Source organism: Hylobates moloch, unplaced genomic scaffold (assembly GCF_009828535.3).
Source record: "Hylobates moloch isolate HMO894 unplaced genomic scaffold, HMol_V3 SCAFFOLD_21, whole genome shotgun sequence".
NCBI classification, from domain to species: Eukaryota; Metazoa; Chordata; class Mammalia; order Primates; family Hylobatidae; genus Hylobates; species Hylobates moloch.
In genome coordinates, this window is record NW_026652296.1 from 8,906 (window position 1) to 29,626 (window position 20,721).

The 20,721-nt window shown below is 43.7% G+C and overlaps 1 protein-coding gene across 6 annotated transcripts; it reads right to left on the reverse strand.

The window, feature by feature from the left end:
• Positions 1–720: 720 nt before the first annotated feature.
• PCMTD2 (protein-L-isoaspartate (D-aspartate) O-methyltransferase domain containing 2) lies at positions 721–20,409 on the reverse strand. Of its 6 annotated transcripts, none has more exons than XM_032143287.2 (6): positions 20,277–20,409; positions 15,877–16,213; positions 11,607–11,709; positions 10,401–10,572; positions 7,826–7,949; positions 721–3,639 (listed from the first exon to the last, which is right to left on the reverse strand). In XM_032143287.2, exons 2-6 carry the CDS (start codon positions 16,181–16,183, stop codon positions 3,260–3,262), a joined length of 1,086 nt encoding a protein of 361 aa, XP_031999178.1. In that variant the 5' UTR covers positions 16,184–16,213; positions 20,277–20,409; the 3' UTR covers positions 721–3,259. The 6 variants fall into 6 exon arrangements, with proteins under 6 accessions (XP_031999178.1, XP_031999179.1, XP_058288954.1 ...); XM_032143288.2 differs by having other exon boundaries at positions 20,226–20,402; XM_058432971.1 differs by lacking the exon at positions 20,277–20,409 and adding an exon at positions 17,991–20,206.
• Positions 20,410–20,721: the final 312 nt, after the last annotated feature.

The following is a 20,721-nucleotide window of genomic DNA, read 5'->3' on the forward strand; positions in this document are numbered from 1 at the left end:
CAGGACTCCAAGTTCTTCAGCTTTTGGACCCTTGGATTACACCAGTGGTTTGAAAGGGGCTCTTGCGCCTTCAGTCACAAACTGAAGGCTGCACTGTCGGCTTCCCTACTTTCGAGGTTTTGGGATTCGTACTGGCTTCCTTGCTCCTCAGGTTGCAGATGCCCTACTGTGGGACCTCACCTTGCGATCCTGTGAGTCAATACTCCTTAATAAACTCCCTTTCATGTATATCTATCTATCCTGTTAGTCCTGTCCCTCTAGAGAACCCTGACGAATGCAGCAGGAAGGAAAATTCAGAGATCAGTAAAGAGAGTATGAAATTATCTTAAAATATGTAACTGCCAAAATAAAAAATGGGAAGGCAGAATGTAAAAAATATCCCAACAAACACATACAATAAAAATGAAAACATAAGCTCTTTGGGAGACTGGTCCCAGAATTTCAATATCTAAATAACATTTGTGCTCTGAACACATAACTGAGAACGAAAAAAAAATATTTTCTGCCCCTTAAAAAGTTGAATGTGGGAAAATTATGCCAAAAACGTTAACCACAATCTTCGAGGCCCTATTCTCTTAGGTACTTGGAGCTAGCCACTTCTCCATTTGTCCATTCCAATTTCACATTTATTAATGAAAAATAATGCCTTCTCTACATCTGTTGTGAATGTCACAGAATCAAGCAGTAATATAAATATTTGCTGAAAGTAAACACACGATGTTAATAAAGAAAAAAGGTTGTTTTCTTAAGATTTTGAAAAGAACATATTCAAGAATTGGAATCCCACACAGGATGCAGAAGCAATGCTAAGGATAAAATATCCTGACTACCTTTATTGACATGATTTGTGTTTACCAGCTCATTAAAATCTATGTTTCAAATTCCCTGGATTTTCCCAAGTTCCAGACTGGTAAAAAGTATTTTTACATACACATTTGATTCTTACATTACAAACTTAATATCTATAAACTTGAAATTTGTTTTGCACAAGTCTATGGCTTTACTACTTTTCAAGACAAAAGTCACATATTAAGATACAAACTACTCAAAAGTAAATAGTTGTCAAGAATGTGGTTTACAGGATAGATCTTACAGACAATACAGACTATATTAGGATTTATCTGTTTGCAAACAGAAAGTAGCGTATTATACTGAATTCTGGTATAAGGTGTGCAGGAAACCTTACTTACAATCCTTTATTTTCATAAGGTAAGCACCAAACTACTTCTCACATATATTACCACCATATTTTTTTAAACCAAATTCTGGTTTAAAAATCACACACTGACAACACAGAAATACAAAATGCTAGGAAAAGTCTAGCATATGAGGGGAAAACATGTCTTATGCATTCTAATATAATTTTTTACAATCTAGCATAAAGGCAAATGCGTTTTTTTTTTAAATGCAGTCCATATACAATTATAGAAAAAAATTAGTCACGCCACCTAATACAACCAATTTCACAGATACCACTCATTTAATATTATGTCCAAAAATTTCCAAGTGTCTACATATTAAGTTAGAATAATGCCCACAAGGATCTCCAAACTACAAAATATTAGCAAGTAAATGAAAATCACAAATTTCTCTTTGACAGAATGAAGCTTGAGTATGAGTTAAAAGGCAACAACTATGAACTTTCTTTAAAATGACTTAAACTGTCCAATCTAGAACAATACATGTTTCCTAGCTATACATGCAAACTGGGCTGTGTGGTAAAAATGACTCAGTTACTTAAAAAAGCAGAAAAGATCCAAAATCACCAGAGCTCAAGCTAAGCTGGCGAAACCACAGAGACACCGAAGCCCAGCAACTCCCAAGAAGCTGAGCATTAAGATTAAAAATAAACTCTGGATACTGAATCCTACATCAACACTCTGAATTTATGTTTATTGTTAGTAATTTATATTATTCTTTTCTTTGGGTAAAAAAAAAATGTTTTAAAAAGAACCAATTTTTGGAATAAGCAATGTAACTCTGATCATTCTGCTATGTGACTACCAAAAAGGCTGCTGTTCTTTTAGCCCTACCACTTGGTAAGACAGAAAGCTCTCCACACACAAGGCCTAGAGAAGGCTGATTTCACAAGTCAGTGTGAGTTACACTGTTCTCATGCAATGGAGCTACTAAAATACATACATTTGCTCTTACAAAAAAATTACAAAACTAACAAATCTCTTTTTCTCCAGAATTATAAAAGATAGAATCTATGAATCAGTACTCTAATGTGATCACAGAAAAATAGCAAACTGAGTCAAAAAGCACAGGCTGTCCATCATAGAGTCCCCAGTCTCTTTCCTTTCTACCTAGAGTCCTCAGTCTATTTGATACTTTCTACCTGCTCTGAGGATGGAGGTGTCAACACCTTAGAAAATCATGATCGGCTTTAAAACTGGGTAAAGAATCATCCCTAGGGTTAGGGCAAATGTAAGTTCACTTATTGCTTACACGCAGGAAATAATTTGCTTCCTTTTCCAGGATATTATTTTAAGGATTACTTGACAGTGCTTCTTTTAAAGGTATCAAAAGATGTCATTAAAAAAAAAAAAAAAAAAAAAAAAAAAATTTGGAATTCTCCCGGAATTCCAGAAAGATTATCTGGCAATTCATTCCTCCACCCTATCAAAATTTTTCCTTTGAAAAATTACAACTGATAACTCACATAAGATTTAATTAACTTACTTAAATAAGGGAGGGCTTCTCAGTATGTTTCCCCACTGGAAAACTAAGAAATTCAGTGATACTCAGTGCCAGTAACTAAGTGGCACATATCATAAAAATTCAAACTTGGACGCAGGTACGTCACACCCAGAAAAGATTTTATACATTTGTAAGCTTGTGCTTTCACACTTTATAAGCAACACAGGTTAGTTTCACTTCAGTTTTCATTTTTAGTAACGTGCATGTCGTATGAGGGACGGTCATCAAACAGTCTCTCTTACGCACACTTTAGTGTTTCGTCAGAGCCGAAAAAGAAACAGCCTTCTCTTTTTCTCTATGAAGATTCTCTCCGCCTTGGGAAAACAATCTTCTATGCAATGAAAGTCTTGTGGAATTATGTAAAGAAATCATACAACTGAATAGAATTTTAGAGGTCAATCAGGAACTAGAAGAAGAAAACCACGGTGTGGATGAGCCCAGCAGTTCCCTTCCCCACAACGTCTACCTCCAGGTGACCCTTCAACAGCACATAGGCAGCACGAACTTCAGACTCAGCCATCTGCTCTTCCTCATTTCCCCCTTTCAAACAGGAGACTTATTTTTCTCTGTAATAAAGCAAGTAGTATTTCAGGGGATCTGGCAGAGGGAGGTTCAGAACCTTCTGGCGTAGGAAGTTCACTGGGGGGTCTGGCTTTGTTTCAGGCAGGGTCTTCTCTTCTTCTTCCCTCCCTTCCTCTTCCAAGTCTTCACAGCTGTTGTCATCTGAGGGGTTGGAAATCCGACTGGCAAAGACTTCTTTGTCCAAAAAGACAATCGTTTCCATTCGACGGCGGCGAACTCTCCTTCGTTTAAACCTGGGGGTGTTCTTTAGTCCATTTCCGTTTTTGCTCACAGTTTCCTGATGAATAATCTTTTTAATGGTGCCCCGGATGGCAATGCGAGCCAAGTCCTGGAGGCTGCGAACTGCCACTGGTGCTGCAGCACGAAAGAGTGACAGAGTCAAACGCATCTGAGTGACACTACCACAACGCCCACACATCTAAGACCCGTAACATCATCTGAATTAACCGGCAAATTTATGAGTATGTTACAATATGAGAGCATGCTAAGCAAATGTCAATTAGTGCTCTAATTTACAATCATATGGCACTTTTCAAAAGACGTTTTCAAACGCATCAATTCTTAACTTTCAAAGGGAAAGGAAGCAATATTGCTTGGCTATATTAATCAGTGGTGGAATCAACACCTGGGTCAGTTTGTCTTCCTGACAGCCTAGTTTCATTATTCTATTATTTGCTGTGTTCGTGTGTATATTAATACCCACCTACTAGTAATAGAGTGAATATGTCTCCAACATTCTTTTTTTTGGAGACAGAGTCTTACTCTGTCACCCAGGCTGGGGTGCAAGGGTGTGATCTCGACTTACTGCAACCTCCATCTCCTGGGTTCAAGTGATCCTCCCGCCTCAACCTCCCCAGTGGCTGGGATTACAGGCATGAGCCACCATGCCCAGCTAATTTTTGTATTTTTAGTAGAGACGGGGTTTCAATCATATTGGCCACAATGGTCTGAAACTCCTGACATCAAGTGATCCGCCCACCTCGGCCTCCCAAAGTGCTGGGATTACAGGCATGAGCCACTGTGTCCGGCCTAATATTCTTTTATCTATTAATATTTTCATAGTTATTTACACATTGAATATTTGTTCCATTTTTACTGAAGTAGGGAAATGCAAATCCAAACATTTTTCAGAAAAAAAAACAAAAACTCCAAAGCACACCAAGCAGAAAGAACATTTGACAATTAAAGCTCACGATTTCATGCAGGCAATATTTCTCAAAGGGAAAATTACATTAAACTGAAAATCAGCATCACTTTTCCCCTCCACTACTCAACTTCTCCAAAGAATAAGTCTGCACTGTAGGGAGAGCTCTTGTGTTGTGCACATTTATCACCAAAGTCAGAAAGGCCTGCACAGAGTCTCGGCAATCTCCACTGTTCTTTGGAAACCCTCAAACAGGCTTGTGTCCCAGGCCCTTGGGTAGTCAGTAGCACCTTCTCCCTTCAACCTTTCCTGCTTTTCTGACTCCACGGACAACAGGTCCCTTCTCCTTTCTCCAGGACAGGCTCCGGCACTTCCTTTGTCTTCAGTCCTTTCTCTTCACTCAACACCACGATCGTGCCTCTTGCCCCATCTGTGACCCGGCTCCCTCCTCAAGTACAGCCATCCTTCCTTCCTTCATCATCTCACATCTAGAAAGATTACTTCCAGAGCCACTGGGATCTGGCTGTTGCCCCAAGAGGCTGAAACAACTCCTTCCGAGGCCCTCAGGGTCCCGGCCTTCAGCTCTGGCCTCTCCAGATCTCCAAGGAGTCTGCTTGGGATAAGCAACGTGGCTCACTGCTCCCCTGGCCCAAGGCACAGCCGCTCCTCTGACCTCCACAGCTCTTTTCTCTTGCAGGCTCTTCCTCTTCCATCCAGCCCAGTGCTGCTCCCTAAGGTTCCAATTCCCACCATTTCCCCATCTCGGTATGACTGCTAGTCCTTGGTTTCACATCCGTTCTGTGGCTTTAAATAACAGAGGCCAGCCAACAGCTCCCAAGGTTCTAATCCAGTCCGGACCAGAATCCTGAGCCTCACACAGACCCAGGTCTACGACAGACAATGAACACCTCACATGCCCTTCCTCAGAAGGACTGTATCATTGTATGTATCACTGAATCTTCTCCACTGTGGAAGCCAGTGTCTCAGTTTTTATCTCTATCTCTCGCCTGGAAAATTTCAACAGCTTTCCACTGGTTCCTGCTTCCAATGTGTCCTGTGTTCATTCAATCTGAAAGCTAACCCGTCCATGCCACACCACACATATCTACACTCACACGACCCCACACCGTGCACGCCCACACTCACCCCACACTGTGCACTCACATGACCCCACATCGTGCACGCCCGAACTCACACGACCCCATACCATGCACTCACACAACCCCACACTGTGCACATCTGCACTCACATGACCCCACATCACGCGTGCCCACACTCACACGATCCCACACCAGGCATGCCCTCACGACCCCACACCGCGCACGTCCGAACTCACATGACCCCACATCACACGTACCCACTCACATGACCCCACACCATGCACGCTCGCACTCACAGGACCCCACACCGTGCGGGCCCACACTCACACGACCTCACAATGTACACGCCTGCACTCACACCGCACACCATGCACGCCTGCACTCACACGACCCCACAATGTACACGCCCGCACTCACACGACCTCACACTGTACATGCCTGCACTCACACCGCACACCATGCACGCCTGCACTCACACAACCCCACACCACACACCATGCGTACCCACACATGACCCCACACCGCGCACACCCACACACACATTACCCCACACTGCAAATGTCCACACACGACCCCACAGTGCGCACGTCCGCACTCTCACGACCCCACACCACACACGTCTACACTCACTTTGACCCCATATCGTGCAGGTCTAAACGTACACACCCCACACCACGTATCTACACTCACATGATCCCATATCACGTATGTCTATACTCAAAGAGTTTGCTACTCCACTGTCTTCACAAACATGACTTTACTAGTCTAGGAAACTGGCCCAGGAAAAGAAAAGTTGCAAATAACTCAATGGGTCACTTCAGAAACTCTAAAAGCATCACATTAATGTTGATCATCTAACACTCTTCAAAGCCATCTCCTCAAAACAAGCATCCAAACTGCCCACCACATTGTCATGATTCTTAATCAGCCAGATGAAGCCCTCACAGGGAACGGCTCATTTCAACCAGACCCTCAAAAAGCCTCATAAATACCCCAAAGATGCCCCTGCCTTCCCAAACTCTGCTAAGGCTCTGGAAGCTGGTGCCCTCCCTGCCAAGGGCGGCAGTTACTTAAAAGGTTATTCTGGTGAGACTTTCAGAGCACGCATTTGACAGATTCACCCTCCACCCGACCACCAGGCTTATCCAGGATACACAGGCACTGTATCTTTTACTTAAAGCATCTGATAGCTCTCCCCAGCCTACATGATAAACCCAATTCTAACCTACATACCAGTAGTTTCTCCCACCAGTCCCAACTCTGACTACACGGGGAACACGCATTTTGATTTCTGCCCTGCCACTGCTGGCACTTTTCTCCCCTTTCTTCTCTCTTTAGGGAATTCCTTTTTGCCCTTGAAGGCCAAGCACAGACATCATACTCTGCCAAACCTTCCCTAATTACTCGAACCGTTTTGCATGTCCTATTGTTGCTCATTATCAAATTTCAAGAACCGTGTCTATTTCTTAGAACCTGTACTTAGTAGAGACCAAAGCAAAGTGTAATCATTTAATAGATGATTCCTAAGAAATCAAAAAACCTTTCTGGAAGAGATCTGCCAAAATGTATTGTCTCTGGGTGGTGGGACTATGTAAAACTTTTCCCTTCCTATTATTTTTTGCATTTTCCAAATTTTCTAAATGATCAGAGAGCATCCTGATAGTTTTATTTTAAATAAAATCAATTGGAACTCTCATTTCTGTGTGAGCCGTTTAAATTTTAAAACATTAGGAGGTTTTGCCGTCGTGCTGGCCCTGGTATTAGTTCCTTGCTCAGTTTGCATCCTGAAATAGTGAAACACAAAGGCTCGGCTGTGTAAGCTTCCACGGAAAGTCTCCTATCCACACCCCAGCAGATTAGCTGGAATGTGTTCTCTGCCCTTGTCTACCTATGAGGCAGCAGGCGCTTGGCGCCCTGGGGAGCAGAAGCCCCGTGACTCTGTAGGAGCCCTCTGGCTGATGGCTCTCTCTGTAAGCCCCTCCCAGTGGAGGTGGCAAATAGGCTAAGTCTCCCACGTGGCAAAACGAGCTCCCTTTTATGTGCGTCCTCGGCTTTCAATGGCGTGACCAGCAACACCTCTTTGTAGATTTAAAAGACGGCTAAAATAACCTGAAATAGGTTAAAAATAGATTATAATTTTTTTAATGCCTGAAATTGCTTGTAGAATTTCACAGTTTCAGCATGGGAGTGGTGCTTTTTAATATCAAAAGGTTCTTTGTAAATTTTGTTTCCTTTTAAAATCTAACCAGACGAAAAAGATCTAAAAGATACCATAAGTAAAGACTGGTATACTTACGTAACTGGACAAGTCTTGATTTTCCTGACTCTGAATGGCAGGGCTGGATCAGAGGAGCAAAAGAAACAGCAAGAATCTTTTTGGTTTCCCAAGCTGAAGGACCTGTGCGTGTTATCTTAGTCAACTATCCCAGAGACAAAATGAGAATATTCAAAAGAATTGGCTACTAAATAGCTCATATTTAATCATTCCTATACATACTATAAAAATACATAGATATGCTTACAATAAAATGAAATATCTTGACATACGGACCCCTAATGTGATGTGCCATGAAGTACATCTATCTTATGAATATTCCTGCAAAAATGCTTAACCTGAATATATTCAGGCCCTAGGCCTAACTTCTGCTTACAGAAATTATATATTACAGAGAAACTACTTATAGGATAGCAAGAGGAGACAACCACATAGACGATGTGGGGATTCTTACAAGACATGCTCCAGCACTCTCCAAAGAAGTCAATATTGAGGGTGAAAAGGGGGTCTGCTCTAAAGTAAAAAGTAATTACAGAGACGTTAACAACCAACTGAATCCTGACCTGTTGTTATTGGGAGGGTGGCTAAGTCCTGATAGGCACTGTAGTAACAGATCCTGTTACAGAATCCCTGTTACTTTTTTAAATGCAAACTTGTCATCTTGGATGCCTGGGCAATTATCCTCATGCTTTGGAGACAAATACTGAAGTGTTTAAATGAGCCTTGCCCTGATATCACCCCCACGAAAGCACCAGAATCTGGTGGCTTAACACACTCCAGTGTAGGTCATCAAAACATTTCTTTTGAATTAAAGTATTAGGAGCACCAGAGACCACAATTAGACATGACCTCTGTGCGCCCTGTGTGGCTGGGTCAGTCTCCAAGTGGCCTACACAGGTCACAAAACTATTTTTGGTCAGTTCTTTCATGCTATGATTATATGCTGGCCTTTTCTAAAAATATCTAAGTCAGTAAATCCTCTAAAAACTAAGATTCTATGTCATGAATCTTATAACTAAAAGGATTAAGTAGCCATGTAACTAAGTAAATATCAACAAACATTCTTGTATACCAGCAAGTTATTTTTATACATTTAAACATTTTTAAAAGAATTTCTAGTAATAATGAAAAACAAGCATTTCAATATAATCAATAAATGATGTATAAAACCTTAAATAAAACTATATAAACCCCTATTTCATATTCTAGATAAGCAGATGAAACATTGTAAAGATGTCCACAATCCCCAAGCTATCAAGATGATACAATTCCAATAAAAAATCCAACGCATTTTGTATAGCAACAAAGATCTGTAATATCACTTGTATAGGCAAAGACATTTAAAACAATATTCCGCCAGGTGTGATGGCTCATGCCAACAACTCTGGAGGCTGAGATGAGGCGACTGCTTGAGGCCAGGAGTTTGTGATCAGCCTGGGCAACACAGTGAGAGCCCGTCACTAAAAAAATAAAATTAGGCCGGGCGCGGTGGCTCACACCTGTAATCAGAGCACTTTGGGAGGCCGAGGTGGGCAGATCATGAGGTCAGGAGCTCTGAGACCAGCCTGACCAACATGGTGAAACCCTGTCTCTACTAAAAATACAAAAATTAGCTGGGTGTGGTAGCGCACACCTGTAATCTCAGCTACTCAGGAGGCTGAGGCAGGATAATCGCTTGAACCCAGGAGGCGGAGGTTGCACTAAGCTGAGATCGCACCACTGCACTCCAGCCTGGGCGACAGAGTGAGACTCCGTCTCTAAATAAATAAATAAATAAATATTTAAAAAAAATTAAGCTGGGCATGGCAGCACGTGCCTATAGTTCCAGCTGCTTGGGATGCTGAGACGGAAGGGTCACTTGAGCCCAGGAGTTTGAAGTTACAGTGAGCTATTATCATGCCACTGTACTCCAGCCTGGATGACAGAGCAAGATCTCATCTCCAAATTTTTATTGAAACAATTAAAACCTCCTAATTTTTATTATTTGTGTTTTCCTAGTTCTTTGTGACTGGGAGACATTCTTCTTGGTGACCAATTCCTGTCTGATTAATCTGTTCATTTACTATAAACTATTTTTCCCAGTGAAATACAGTAACACAGACAAACATGCATGACCAAACAGCAAACTTGGATGAGACTCTCACTAAGCAAAGGATTTCTGTAAAATGCATAACATCAAGGCATTTAACAATTAGACTAATGACGAGAATACAATTACTCTAATAATTTTAGATATAATTCTAACAACAGAACAATGATAATAGATTAACAATTAGAATTAAAACTCAGAACAGCTAGGGGCAAGGAGAAGGGGAAGGAAGAGGGAGGTGAGGAGGAAGGGACAGAAGAAGGAAAAAGAGAGAGAAGGAAGGTGGAGAAAAGGGTTTCACGTGCAGGCTCTGAAGTACCCACCTGAGTCAGGTTCTGGCCCCACCTAGGGCATGTGCATGACCCGGCATCTCCCTCACCTGTCCCTGCCTCTGTTTCCTCATTTGTGAAATGCAGGAAATTGTTAAAAGAGTAAGTATCCATCAACTGCCCAGAACAGACCTTGGCACGCAGTGTGCAAAAATGTCAGTTATGAAGGGAATCTGACCTTCTCTTCCAATGGCATGACAAGGATCCCTCCCACTTTGAGAAGATTCTTCATGTACTCTTCATGTTCTTTCTGCACACCAGCCCCACAGTATACACGATCATACTGAGAACAATCCGGAGAAATCTCCAGGCAATTCCCAGTAACAAAGGAAGGTTCACAGAAGTCAAATCTGGAAGTAAAAAATGCTTCCTGCAACTACAAGTATCACATTGCAACAAGTCTATGTAGTAAATCTATGCTAACCACATGTTAAAATCCCACAGCAACGTAACACAGTTTACAGAGCGAGGTGCTGGAAGAATTACAAATGTCCAAGAATTACTTCCAAAAAGAATTACACTATATAACTAGAACTCTAGAAATGCCAAACAAAATAGTATGAAAGTGAATATCAAAAGTTTTATCCAAATTTCACACAATCTCCAATCGCTGTTGTCTCTGTCATCTTCTTATCATCTTATGTAAGATCTATTAGTACTACACAATAAGTGACACGTGGGGATGGTGAAACTGCACTTGGTGTTTCTAAAAAGTTTAATCCCTAAAATAAGAACTTTAATGCCTTCTTTTAAAATGGCAAAAGCTTGCTTTATATACACTGTTTAGAGACAAATGCAACAATTTTATTTGAGGAAAAATTAGGTGGTAAACAGCTATCTTACATAGGAAGCATGAATATTGAGCAAATGAACACCTTATGTACGTGTAACAGTTTGAAATACCCTAAAACCCTCAAAACACACAACCTTTTTTAGAAATTACAACGGGCAGCCGGGCGCAGTGGCTCACGCTTGTAATCCCAGCACTCTGGGAGGCCGAGGCGGGTGGATCACGAGGTCAGGAGATCGAGACCAGGTGAAACCCCGTCTCTACTAAAAATACAAAAAATTAGCCGGGCGTGGTGGCGGGCGCCTGTAGTCCCAGCTACTCGGAGAGGCTGAGGCAGGAGAATGACGTGATCCCGGGAGGCGGAGCTTGCAGTGAGCCGAGATTGCACCACTGCACTCCAGCCTGGGCGACAGAGCGAGACTCCGTCTCAAAAAAAAAAAAGAAATTACAACAGGCACATAGAATCATCCTACCACAGTTTAATTACGTTTGCTACCACATGAACACTAATCAGGTGATTTCTTTCTATCTGATCAAAACTTTGTAAAATTATAATTCACATGATCTGAGCCAATGGATAGTATTTCATCTTACTTGTCAAAACTATCACTTGTTCTGATGAAGAAGTCCAGTTTCTGCTTTGCATACTCTATCACATCTGAGTGAAGTTCCACCCCATGGTTCACACCAAAAGGACCTAAAAGGTTTAAGAATAAGAAAACATGTAGAACCAGAGCAAGAACTCCTGCTCATTTGTTCACTTCTACCAACTGTAACACATCTGATTTAACGTGCAACTACAGACATTCAGAAAGTTTTGAAGTCTCATCACATTATCACGGCTCACCACATCATAAATACTTGTGGCCTGGGCTTCTCTGCTCTCAAACTTTTAAAGAATCATTTGAAAATGGAAACAAACCAAGTGTTCAAGTCTTACTAATGAACTAAAGAAGAAACATGTGTTTTCAAGTGGAACTGACACACGCCTCACCTGTTTGTCCAGAGGTAACACTTAAGATGATTCCGTTTTCCCTGAAAAGTTCCCCAAAACACTCAGATCTGTGCATTATAATATTCACAAAACAGCGTTCAATCATCATCATTAAGATAAAACTATGCTTCCAAGTCACAATGAAACTTTTTTATATCAAAGGATATTTATCAGTAATTTGAAATAAAACTGAGAAATGTTACAAGTCCACTTAACGATGAAAGTGCTCCCCCCATATAAAACTGCCCCTATGTTAACTGAGAACAAAGTATTGACACTCAACTTAGATGAGTCTCTCTGTTGTGGGAATCCACTTACACGAAGGTAAAAATTGGGCAAAATTCATCTGTGCCGACAAAGGCAAAACAGTCATCACCTTTCTGGAACATGCAACACTGGTGAACTTTCTAGAAGGAGGAGGGAGCATGGGAGCCTTTTGGGGTGCTGATTCAACTCTGCATCTTGCTGTGGGTGGAGTTTATATGGCGGTGGATGCATATGTAAAAGTCCACCAGAATTCACACTTCGTACTTGTTCATTTACTATGGGTAAGTTACAGGTCAACTTTTTAAATCTACATGTAAAAATCACAGGGCATGTAGGACTTTACTTGGTAGACAGATATACTACAGTGATCATGTAGCACTGGACTCTACAATCTAACAGAAATGCTGAGAAATGGGCAACTTTCTGTGCATCCCACACCTTTGCACCATGTGGGCCCTCCCAGTACAACAGCCACCGGCCCAGGCCAAGGCTTCCCTGCTCCCCATTTGGACAACTGTACCTGCTGCTCTTTTCTCTCAACATATTTCATACACAGAGCTGCGGCTAAAACACTACCTCGTCAAAATACACCCTACCTGAGAGTTCCACTTTTCACTATCTACAACATCAAATCCTGAATTACTCTGAACATCAAGACCTTCTGACAACTCCCTGACTTCAATTCCCGACTCTGCCACTGTGCCAGAGACCAAAAATAGCTGCTTGATTTTTCCCGCTCATTCTATTTTCACTGACCCCTCACCTTCACTATCAAACACTTACTAAGCAGTTAATTCTAATAACAGATATGAGATATGGTTCCTATTCCCAAGAAGCTTAACACCAAACAGTAGTAACACAAACACCTTGACCCACCTGCTTAAAAAGATGACTAGCAGGGAAGGAGGACACAGGGTGGCCGGGGGGTGTCAGGAACACGGCACCTGGGACTCAGCACTGGAACACGGCATGAAGCCACAGCAGCAAGGCCCCCCTGGCAGAGCCACTCCTAGGTCTGCCCTGCTTCCTAATCACACGGCACTTTTCAGGTAGGTGACTTAGGAGTCACCATCTCTTAGTAGCTACTGTATTCTACCATGGTTGATGACAAACAAAGGTTAAGGACAGCCCTGAGCAAAGGGGAGGGGAGCCCACAGAGCAAGCACAGGAACATGGCTGACCCAGGATGCAGCTCAGACCACCTGAAAGGCAGTGAGGGCTCACAGTAAAGAACTCTATCAGATAAGAGACCCACATTCACAGGCACTGGGAAGCCAATGAGGTTTCACTCTGGAGTGCTCTGCACAAAGTGCTGTTAAGGTTGAATAAGCTGCAGCATCTGGAGACACAGCCAAGACACGCATCCATGACAGCAAACCCTGAAGTCACTTCCTTCAACTGCATCAAAGCAGCATGTTACATCCATTACAGCAGAAAACAGGCCTTTCCTTCCTTCAGACCTCTCTCCTCCCAAAATCCAATGAAATTCCCAGTAAACAGGGGATTCAGGAAAGAGAAGCAACCATATCGAGTTGGAAGGCCTTTCCTTACAACTGCGAGGGGTTGTCAAGTACAGCAAGGCCATTTCAGGCTTACTTTTTTTTTTTCCCCCGTTTTGAGATGGAGACTGGCTCTGTTAGCCAGACTGGAGTGCAGTGGCACCATCTCTGCTCACTGTAACCTTCGCCTCCCAGGTTCAAGTGATTCTCCAGCCTCAGCCTCCTGAGTAGCTGGGATTATAGGTGTGCACCACCACACCCGGCTAATTTTTTATACTTTTGGTAGAGACAGGGATTCACCATGTTGGCCAGGCTGGTCTTGAACTCCAGACCTCAAGCCATCTACCTGACTCGGCCTCCCAAAGTGCCGAGATTACAGGCGTGAGCCACCGCACCCGGCCATTTCAGGCTTACTTTAAGTCATCTTTTCCTAAGCATTTTGGCTCTTTTCTATAGAATTTCTAATCTAGCCAGCTTGATCACCTATTTCTCCCCAAGGTTCTACCTTAGCTATAGCTCCTATTTTTCAGCTACATTGGAGGAAATCACAATATTCCCAAATTCAAAAATGATAAATAATCTGGGCACTGTGTTCTCTTCTCAAAGCACGGGGATCACAACAGTCTCAATCGAAGAGAAGTTAAGGTCAAAAAGCATTATAAAAATCTACACATTTTTACACCTAAAGGTAGCAATCTATAGCCTAAAGCCAAAATAATTGGTCTCAAAACTTCAGCAAATTCCAACTTACACAGACTTAGAAAAAAAAAAAAAATTATCATTCCATATCCACAAAAATCAATTACAGATGGGGTCTCACTCTGTCACCTAGGCTGGAGTGCAGTGGCGCAATCACAGCTCACTGCAGTCTTGAAGCGATCAAGTGATCCTCCGACCTCAGCCTCCCAAAGGGCTGGGATTACAGGAACGAACCACCAACCCAAGCCACATTCCTGATGTTTCTTTCACAACCACACGCAGCCCATCCGTAAATCCTGTCAGTTCTAACAGGATTTAGAGAAAATACAGACTCCAGCTTCTCTGCACTGGTTTCATCCCGTGTCTTCTCAGCCAGCTTGCCTCAGCAGCCGCGCCCCTGCTTCCTGCTTAGAGCAAGGTTTTACAGTACAGATCAGCTCCTATCACCCCTCCAGCAAAACCTTTCCACCTTACTGAGTTAAAAACAGATGCCTTCCCTGCCCCCCACAGCATTTTGCACCAAGTGATGTTTTTCCTTAGTTATCTGCTATTATTAAAAATAGCCATATTCCCATGAGCAGTCTCACAACTCACTTGTTTGGGAAAATAGGATAAATAGCTTCAAATAAGATAACCTGTGAAATCCCTTCCATCCCTGAAACTAATTTTAAAATCTACAGGTATTACTCTTAGTATTAAAACAAAAAAGTAGGCCAGGCATGGCAGCTCATGCCTGTAATCCCAGCGCTTTGGGAGGCTGAGGCAGGTGGAGAGCTGGCGCCCTGGGAAACATGAAGAGACCCCGTCTCTAAATATAATTTAAAAATTAGCCAAGCGTGGTGGTGCATGCCTGTGGCCCTAGGTCCTCAGGAGGATTGCTAGAGCCCAGGAAGTCAAGGCTGCAGTGGGCCTGGTTCGTGTCACGGCACTCCAGCCTAGGCGATGGAGCACGACTCTGTCAAGAAAGAAAACCAACAAAACAAAAACCGCTTAGAAGTACTCCGAAAGGACTTTAAAGTTAATTACCATCAATTTAGAGAAAGAGTGACAAGGAAGACTGAGTGATAAAATTAAGTCAAGAAATCATAGTGGGGTCAAGATTTACACAACTGTCTTTGTCCTCCGCTGTCCAGAGGGCAGGTGCACAGTACAGGCTGTGGCAGTACAGGAAGATGGGACAGAGAACGGGAGAGGTCCCTCTGGAGAATCTGGGGCACATGAGATGCATGCAGGCCTTCCTCCTTCATCGCTCTATCCACCACCCAGTGATGTGTCAACGTCAGATAACTACTGGGAAGGCTGTGGTCTCGACCCAGACAGGCCATTAGCAGACTACATTTTCTGTCAAAGGAGATGCCTCCTTCCCTGAGACAGATGAGTTTTCAGACTCTCCTCCCACACTTACCTAGGATGAGGCCCACCATGGAGCTGAGATACCCAGTGCCACTGCCCAGGTTCAGAAATGAGAGTCCAGGCTGCAGATCTAGGGCTTCCATCACCTCCGAGTAGATGCATGGGGCCGAGAGGTGAATGTTTCCATGCTTCCATGCCAAGTCTTTATATGCATTTTCTTTAAATTCTTCGAGGTAATAGTCTGCGCGATCGATGGCTCTGAAAGCCTGCTCTACCAGCTCCGTGCGGATATACTGCGCTTCTTTCAAGTTATCTATCAGCTCGTCATTGTCTTCGCCAGCACTCACGGCACCGCCCATGTTCAAGATCACACTTAGGCAATACTATAACTAAAAATTTTTAAAAAGAGTGATTTATGTTAAAGGTAAGAGCAGAACAATCAAAGTTCTAAACAGATACCAATTTGAAATTCTGAATTCTGAAAATAATAGATAATCTTTTGTCAACACCCACCTCATCCCCTGCCCCATCCAGAGATGCCAGATTTAGAAGAGAAAAAAATCCCAATTCAATTGGAAATTAAGGTAAACAACAATACTAAAAATTATTTGATGTTTATTTGAAATTCAAATTTAGGCCGGGTGCGGTGGCTCATGACTGTAATCCCAGCACTTTGGGAGGCCGAGGCGGGTGGATCACCTGAGGTCAGGAGTTCCAGAACAGCCCGGCCAACATGGTGAAACCCCGTCTCCACCGAAAATACAAAAATTAGCCAGGCATGCTGGTGGAGGCCTGTAATCCCAGCTACTCATGAGGCTGAGGGAGGAAAATCGCTTGAACCCGGGAGGCAGAGGTTGCAGTGAGCACAACTCATGCCACTGCACTCCAGCTTGGGGAACAGAGCAAGACTCTTGTCTCAAAAAAAAAAAAGAAAAGAAAAAAGAAAAAAAATTTAGGTGGTGTCCTATATTACATCTGGGAATTCTATATCCCCAACAGACACAAAAGTACCCACCCAAGTCAAGCAATCCATTTGACCTGTTGATTTGGATATTTTAATGTTCAAATTTTAGACAAAAACAGCAAGAAAACACTCTTCGCAAACTGAACGTATTGTGACAAATACCTTCTTCTAACAAATGCAAAATCAGCTTCCTGGCTAAAGTTTAAGTGTAGGAGGGGCTGCTACCAGAACTTCCTACAGCCTCTTCTCAATTGCATGATACGCAGCTTTCCCAGATCTTTAAAAATAACAACTACTTGTCTTACCTTCTTCCAAGCTGCCTTCAAGAAGAAAAAGCGCAGCATGTGTCACCTCTGAGCCTAACTATTAAAATACAGCATAGCTTCATCTAATTCACAAGAAAACACTTTTTCATGTGCAGAAGTCTTACCCTTCTTAAACCTACAAAAATATCCTTTCCGATTTTATACTTACCGCATGTAACTTTTTCAAAGTAACTGCTTTAACTTCACATAAAATGGTAATGCTTTACAAAACACCAGATACAAATTGTCAGGGAAAAAGACCACCAGACCTCATGAAGACATTTTCTGAAATGAACACAACCTTTTTAACAACCTGTTATAATTATGATGAAGTTTATACTTGCTTTCCTCTTCACATTCCTCTGGATTTCTAACAGCAGAATGAGGATCGTAAAGAAATACTGTGGGGTGGCAAGGGGCCGGGGGCGAATTTCATATACACCCACGTACACAACTGGAGACAGTGGTGGGAGGTTTTCCCAGGAATGAAAATAATCACATGGTTTCTTACAAGTGAACAAAAAGTGTGAAGGGTATAGCTTAACACAAATTCTCTTCTATTTTTAGGGTGCAATACTCAATCTTCACACTCAAGATTTTAGACCTGAATATTAGGTTTTGCAAATCAACAGGATGGTCCAGTCATTAAATTTTCACACCCTTTTTGAATTTTTTGAATTATTTCGGAGCCCTTGTTAGATTATGGTCCATAGCCAGCTGACTTAGATGGAATTAAGTCCTAATGAGGTCAACTTTAATCCTGGATAAGCCACTTAGTTCTGAGGCTGCACCCTAGCCTAGCACAGTCATGTTAAAATTTGGGTCAGTGGTTAAAAGCGGAATCATGTGTTTGGATGCTTAAGGGTCTATTTAGGAAAAGAGCTGGAAATCGCATACCCTCCTCAGTCAAAGCCACCTCTTCACCCGGAAGCCTGTATACAATGTTCCAACATTCTGTCTCAAAGCCACATCTTTAGAAGGTAACCTCAAACTGTATGTTGAATAGGTTTCATTTTCCACTAAGTAACTATCACTTATTTTGAACTCTGCCTTAATTTGAAAGTTCAGACAGCTTTTTAGTAAAAACAAGCACCTTTTTCCAGGTACCACCTGCCAGTCCTGGCCTCATTTACACTTCACAACATTAAGAAGCAAATTGGAGCTGGCCGGTTAATTTGTTCATCATCGCATAGCCAGTTTGTGAGGAGGGGGGCTGCATTCAAACCCAGGACTCTATGGCAAAAGGCCTGTGTTTTTAACACCACACCAGTGCAGCTTTTAAAAATACTCAAGACAGCAACGTTCTTTACCACACAACACACTGGTAATCTTTTGACGAGGGGGTAACCCTATCGATACCTATTGCCTTTGGTAGGATCCATGTGAATAGCTGTGGGGTCTGATATTTATTACCATCTTTGTCTGGTAATCTAACACTCCCTCACACTGGAAACCATCGATGTGATCAGTCATGATGTCACCAAAAACACCGACAACTAAGCTCTTCACCAAACCAAACCCTATCATTTTCACCTGGATTCTACAATCTAGTCAAATCCAATTTTTCAAAGTAGAAGTGTAGAATCATTTTTAGAATGCTGCACTCGATACTGTGCACATTGTCTGCTGTAATTAATCCTTAATATAATTCACTACTCTGTGGTAACTAGCAACAGTCCATGACAACCTGGCTGCTCCTTACAATGCCAACTGCCAGGGAACATGAAGAACACTTGCTGAGTGGCGACAGGCATGGGAAGGTCTCAGAACTGACACCTGAGGAGGCTGTGATTGTGGCTGTATCAACACAAGCATGAAGCTATGGTAATGGGGTTTTGGGAGGCTACATACGGAAGATCACATTCCAACCTGGATGTCACTTCTTAACGGTAATATGGACAAAGTAATTCATTGTGGAAGATGAGTGGAGAAAAGGACCCAAAGCCACATCTCCTTTGGGCAGAATGATCAAACAAACACACAAACAGATTTCTCCCCTTGAAAACCAGAACTCTGACAAGGAATGCAAAGGGACTTTTTTCAAATACAGATGGTCTCCGACTTCGGATGGTTCGACTTCAGGGTTAACGATGTGTTTACTGGATGCGACCCCACCGTAAGTCGAGGAGCACCTGTACTTGAAAAGCTGTCACATGTACACTATTAACGGCCTAACAAAAGCCAGACCAGTGGTACATGTTGGAGACAATGCCTACTAAATACACAGAGAAGCTTTCTAACAAATGAAGTTGCAGTGAATGAAAGGAGCTCTTGATAAGCCCAGCCAAGTTTCACTGGAGGTACGAGCTGGGGTGGGGCAGGGAGAAAGGCCCTGGATCGGTCACCTCTGAGGTCTCCTCTCATCACCTGAGTGGAGGGCTCTATTTCCTCCAAGCATGGCCACAACAATTTCTGAGTTGCTTATAGGCACCTCAACTTCACTCATTCTTGAATGACACTCTATCAAACGCCCAGATCGGAGCTGTTCAGCCATTCCCTTGAGAAGAAAAATTAAAACTATTCTAGTCACACGAGTCAAGAGGGGGTGGATAAAGAGAGCGTGGATATCTAGATGACTTATTTGAGGTGCAACGCTGGAGCAAACATTCATTTAGGAGACACATCCCTCTCACAAAAACAAAACAAAGGCACGAAGCTCAGGCAAGTTCTCCTTCCTCCAACTAACAAAGATCTCTTTCCATGCGTGAACTGAAGTCCCAGTGCTCTGCTCCAATTCTTACTATCTCCAAGGCACGGTGCGGGGGCGCGCGGGGGGGCGCAACTATTTTTTTTAAAAATCCTGTCATCTTCTGAAAGGGTCCAAGGCAGACTTCGTTCTAAACCTTAGCTCTTGGCTTGCCTTGGAATTGCAAACGTTTCCCACTTGGGAAATCAAGGACAAGCTGCAGGTCTGGACTAACCAGACCCAAGAGTGTGAGTGAGCAACGGGCACCGGGAGAGACCGACGGGAAACCGCGAGCGCTCGGAGAGAGAAACGCGGGGCGCCCTGGAGGCCGCTGGGGGGAGGTGAGGGTGCCCGAGGTGGGGAGGAGCGAGGCCCCCAGAGGAGCGCTCCGGGCGCAGGGGTGCCGGGGGTGGGGGAGGAGGAGGGAAGGGGCCGAGGGGACGCACCACCCGCTCGCCGCAGGCCGGGCCGAGGGGCGGCGGCGGCGGCGGCTCTACCTCCAGGCTCGGCCGGCCGACGGGTTCGGACCGCCTGGGCTGCGACGTGCAGCTCCTCGGGCGCGTCCCTCGTGTGTCCGCGGCCGAGCAGCGCCGCTCCAACCTCGGCCGCCGTAAACATCCGCCGCCGCCGCCGCCGCCGCCTCTGCGCCTGCGCACAACGGCCTGATTGCGCATGCGCCGCGGGCCCGGCGGTTAAAGGGCTGATGGCGGCGCTGGGCGGGCCGCACTACTCTGGGCTGCCTGCGTCCGCCGGCCCCGCTGAGAGCTCGCTGAGCCCTAGGCCGGGTCCGAGTCTCGTGGGCCCGCCGTCCGCGCATTGCTCAGCCAGGACGGACCCCGCACAGGCTGCCTCAGAAGCCCTCCCTGAGGGTCACCTGAGACGCCTTTGCTGACCCACGGCTGGGGGCGTTCCGCATCTCCAGGGTGCCCTGCGGCGGCTGAC

Excerpts from the sequence above, each read along its gene's own strand:
- PCMTD2 (XM_032143287.2), bottom strand. The coding sequence starts at position 16,183 with ATGGGCGGTGCCGTGAGTGCTGGCGAAGACAATGACGAGCTGATAGAT. Across the intron at positions 10,573-11,606 it reads ACAAGTGATAGTTTTGACAA|ATTTGACTTCTGTGAACCTT; the intron begins GTAAGATGAAAT and ends TTTTACTTCCAG. Across the intron at positions 3,640-7,825 it reads ATCAAGACTTGTCCAGTTAC|CACCAGTGGCAGTTCGCAGC; the intron begins GTAAGTATACCA and ends TTCGTGCTGCAG.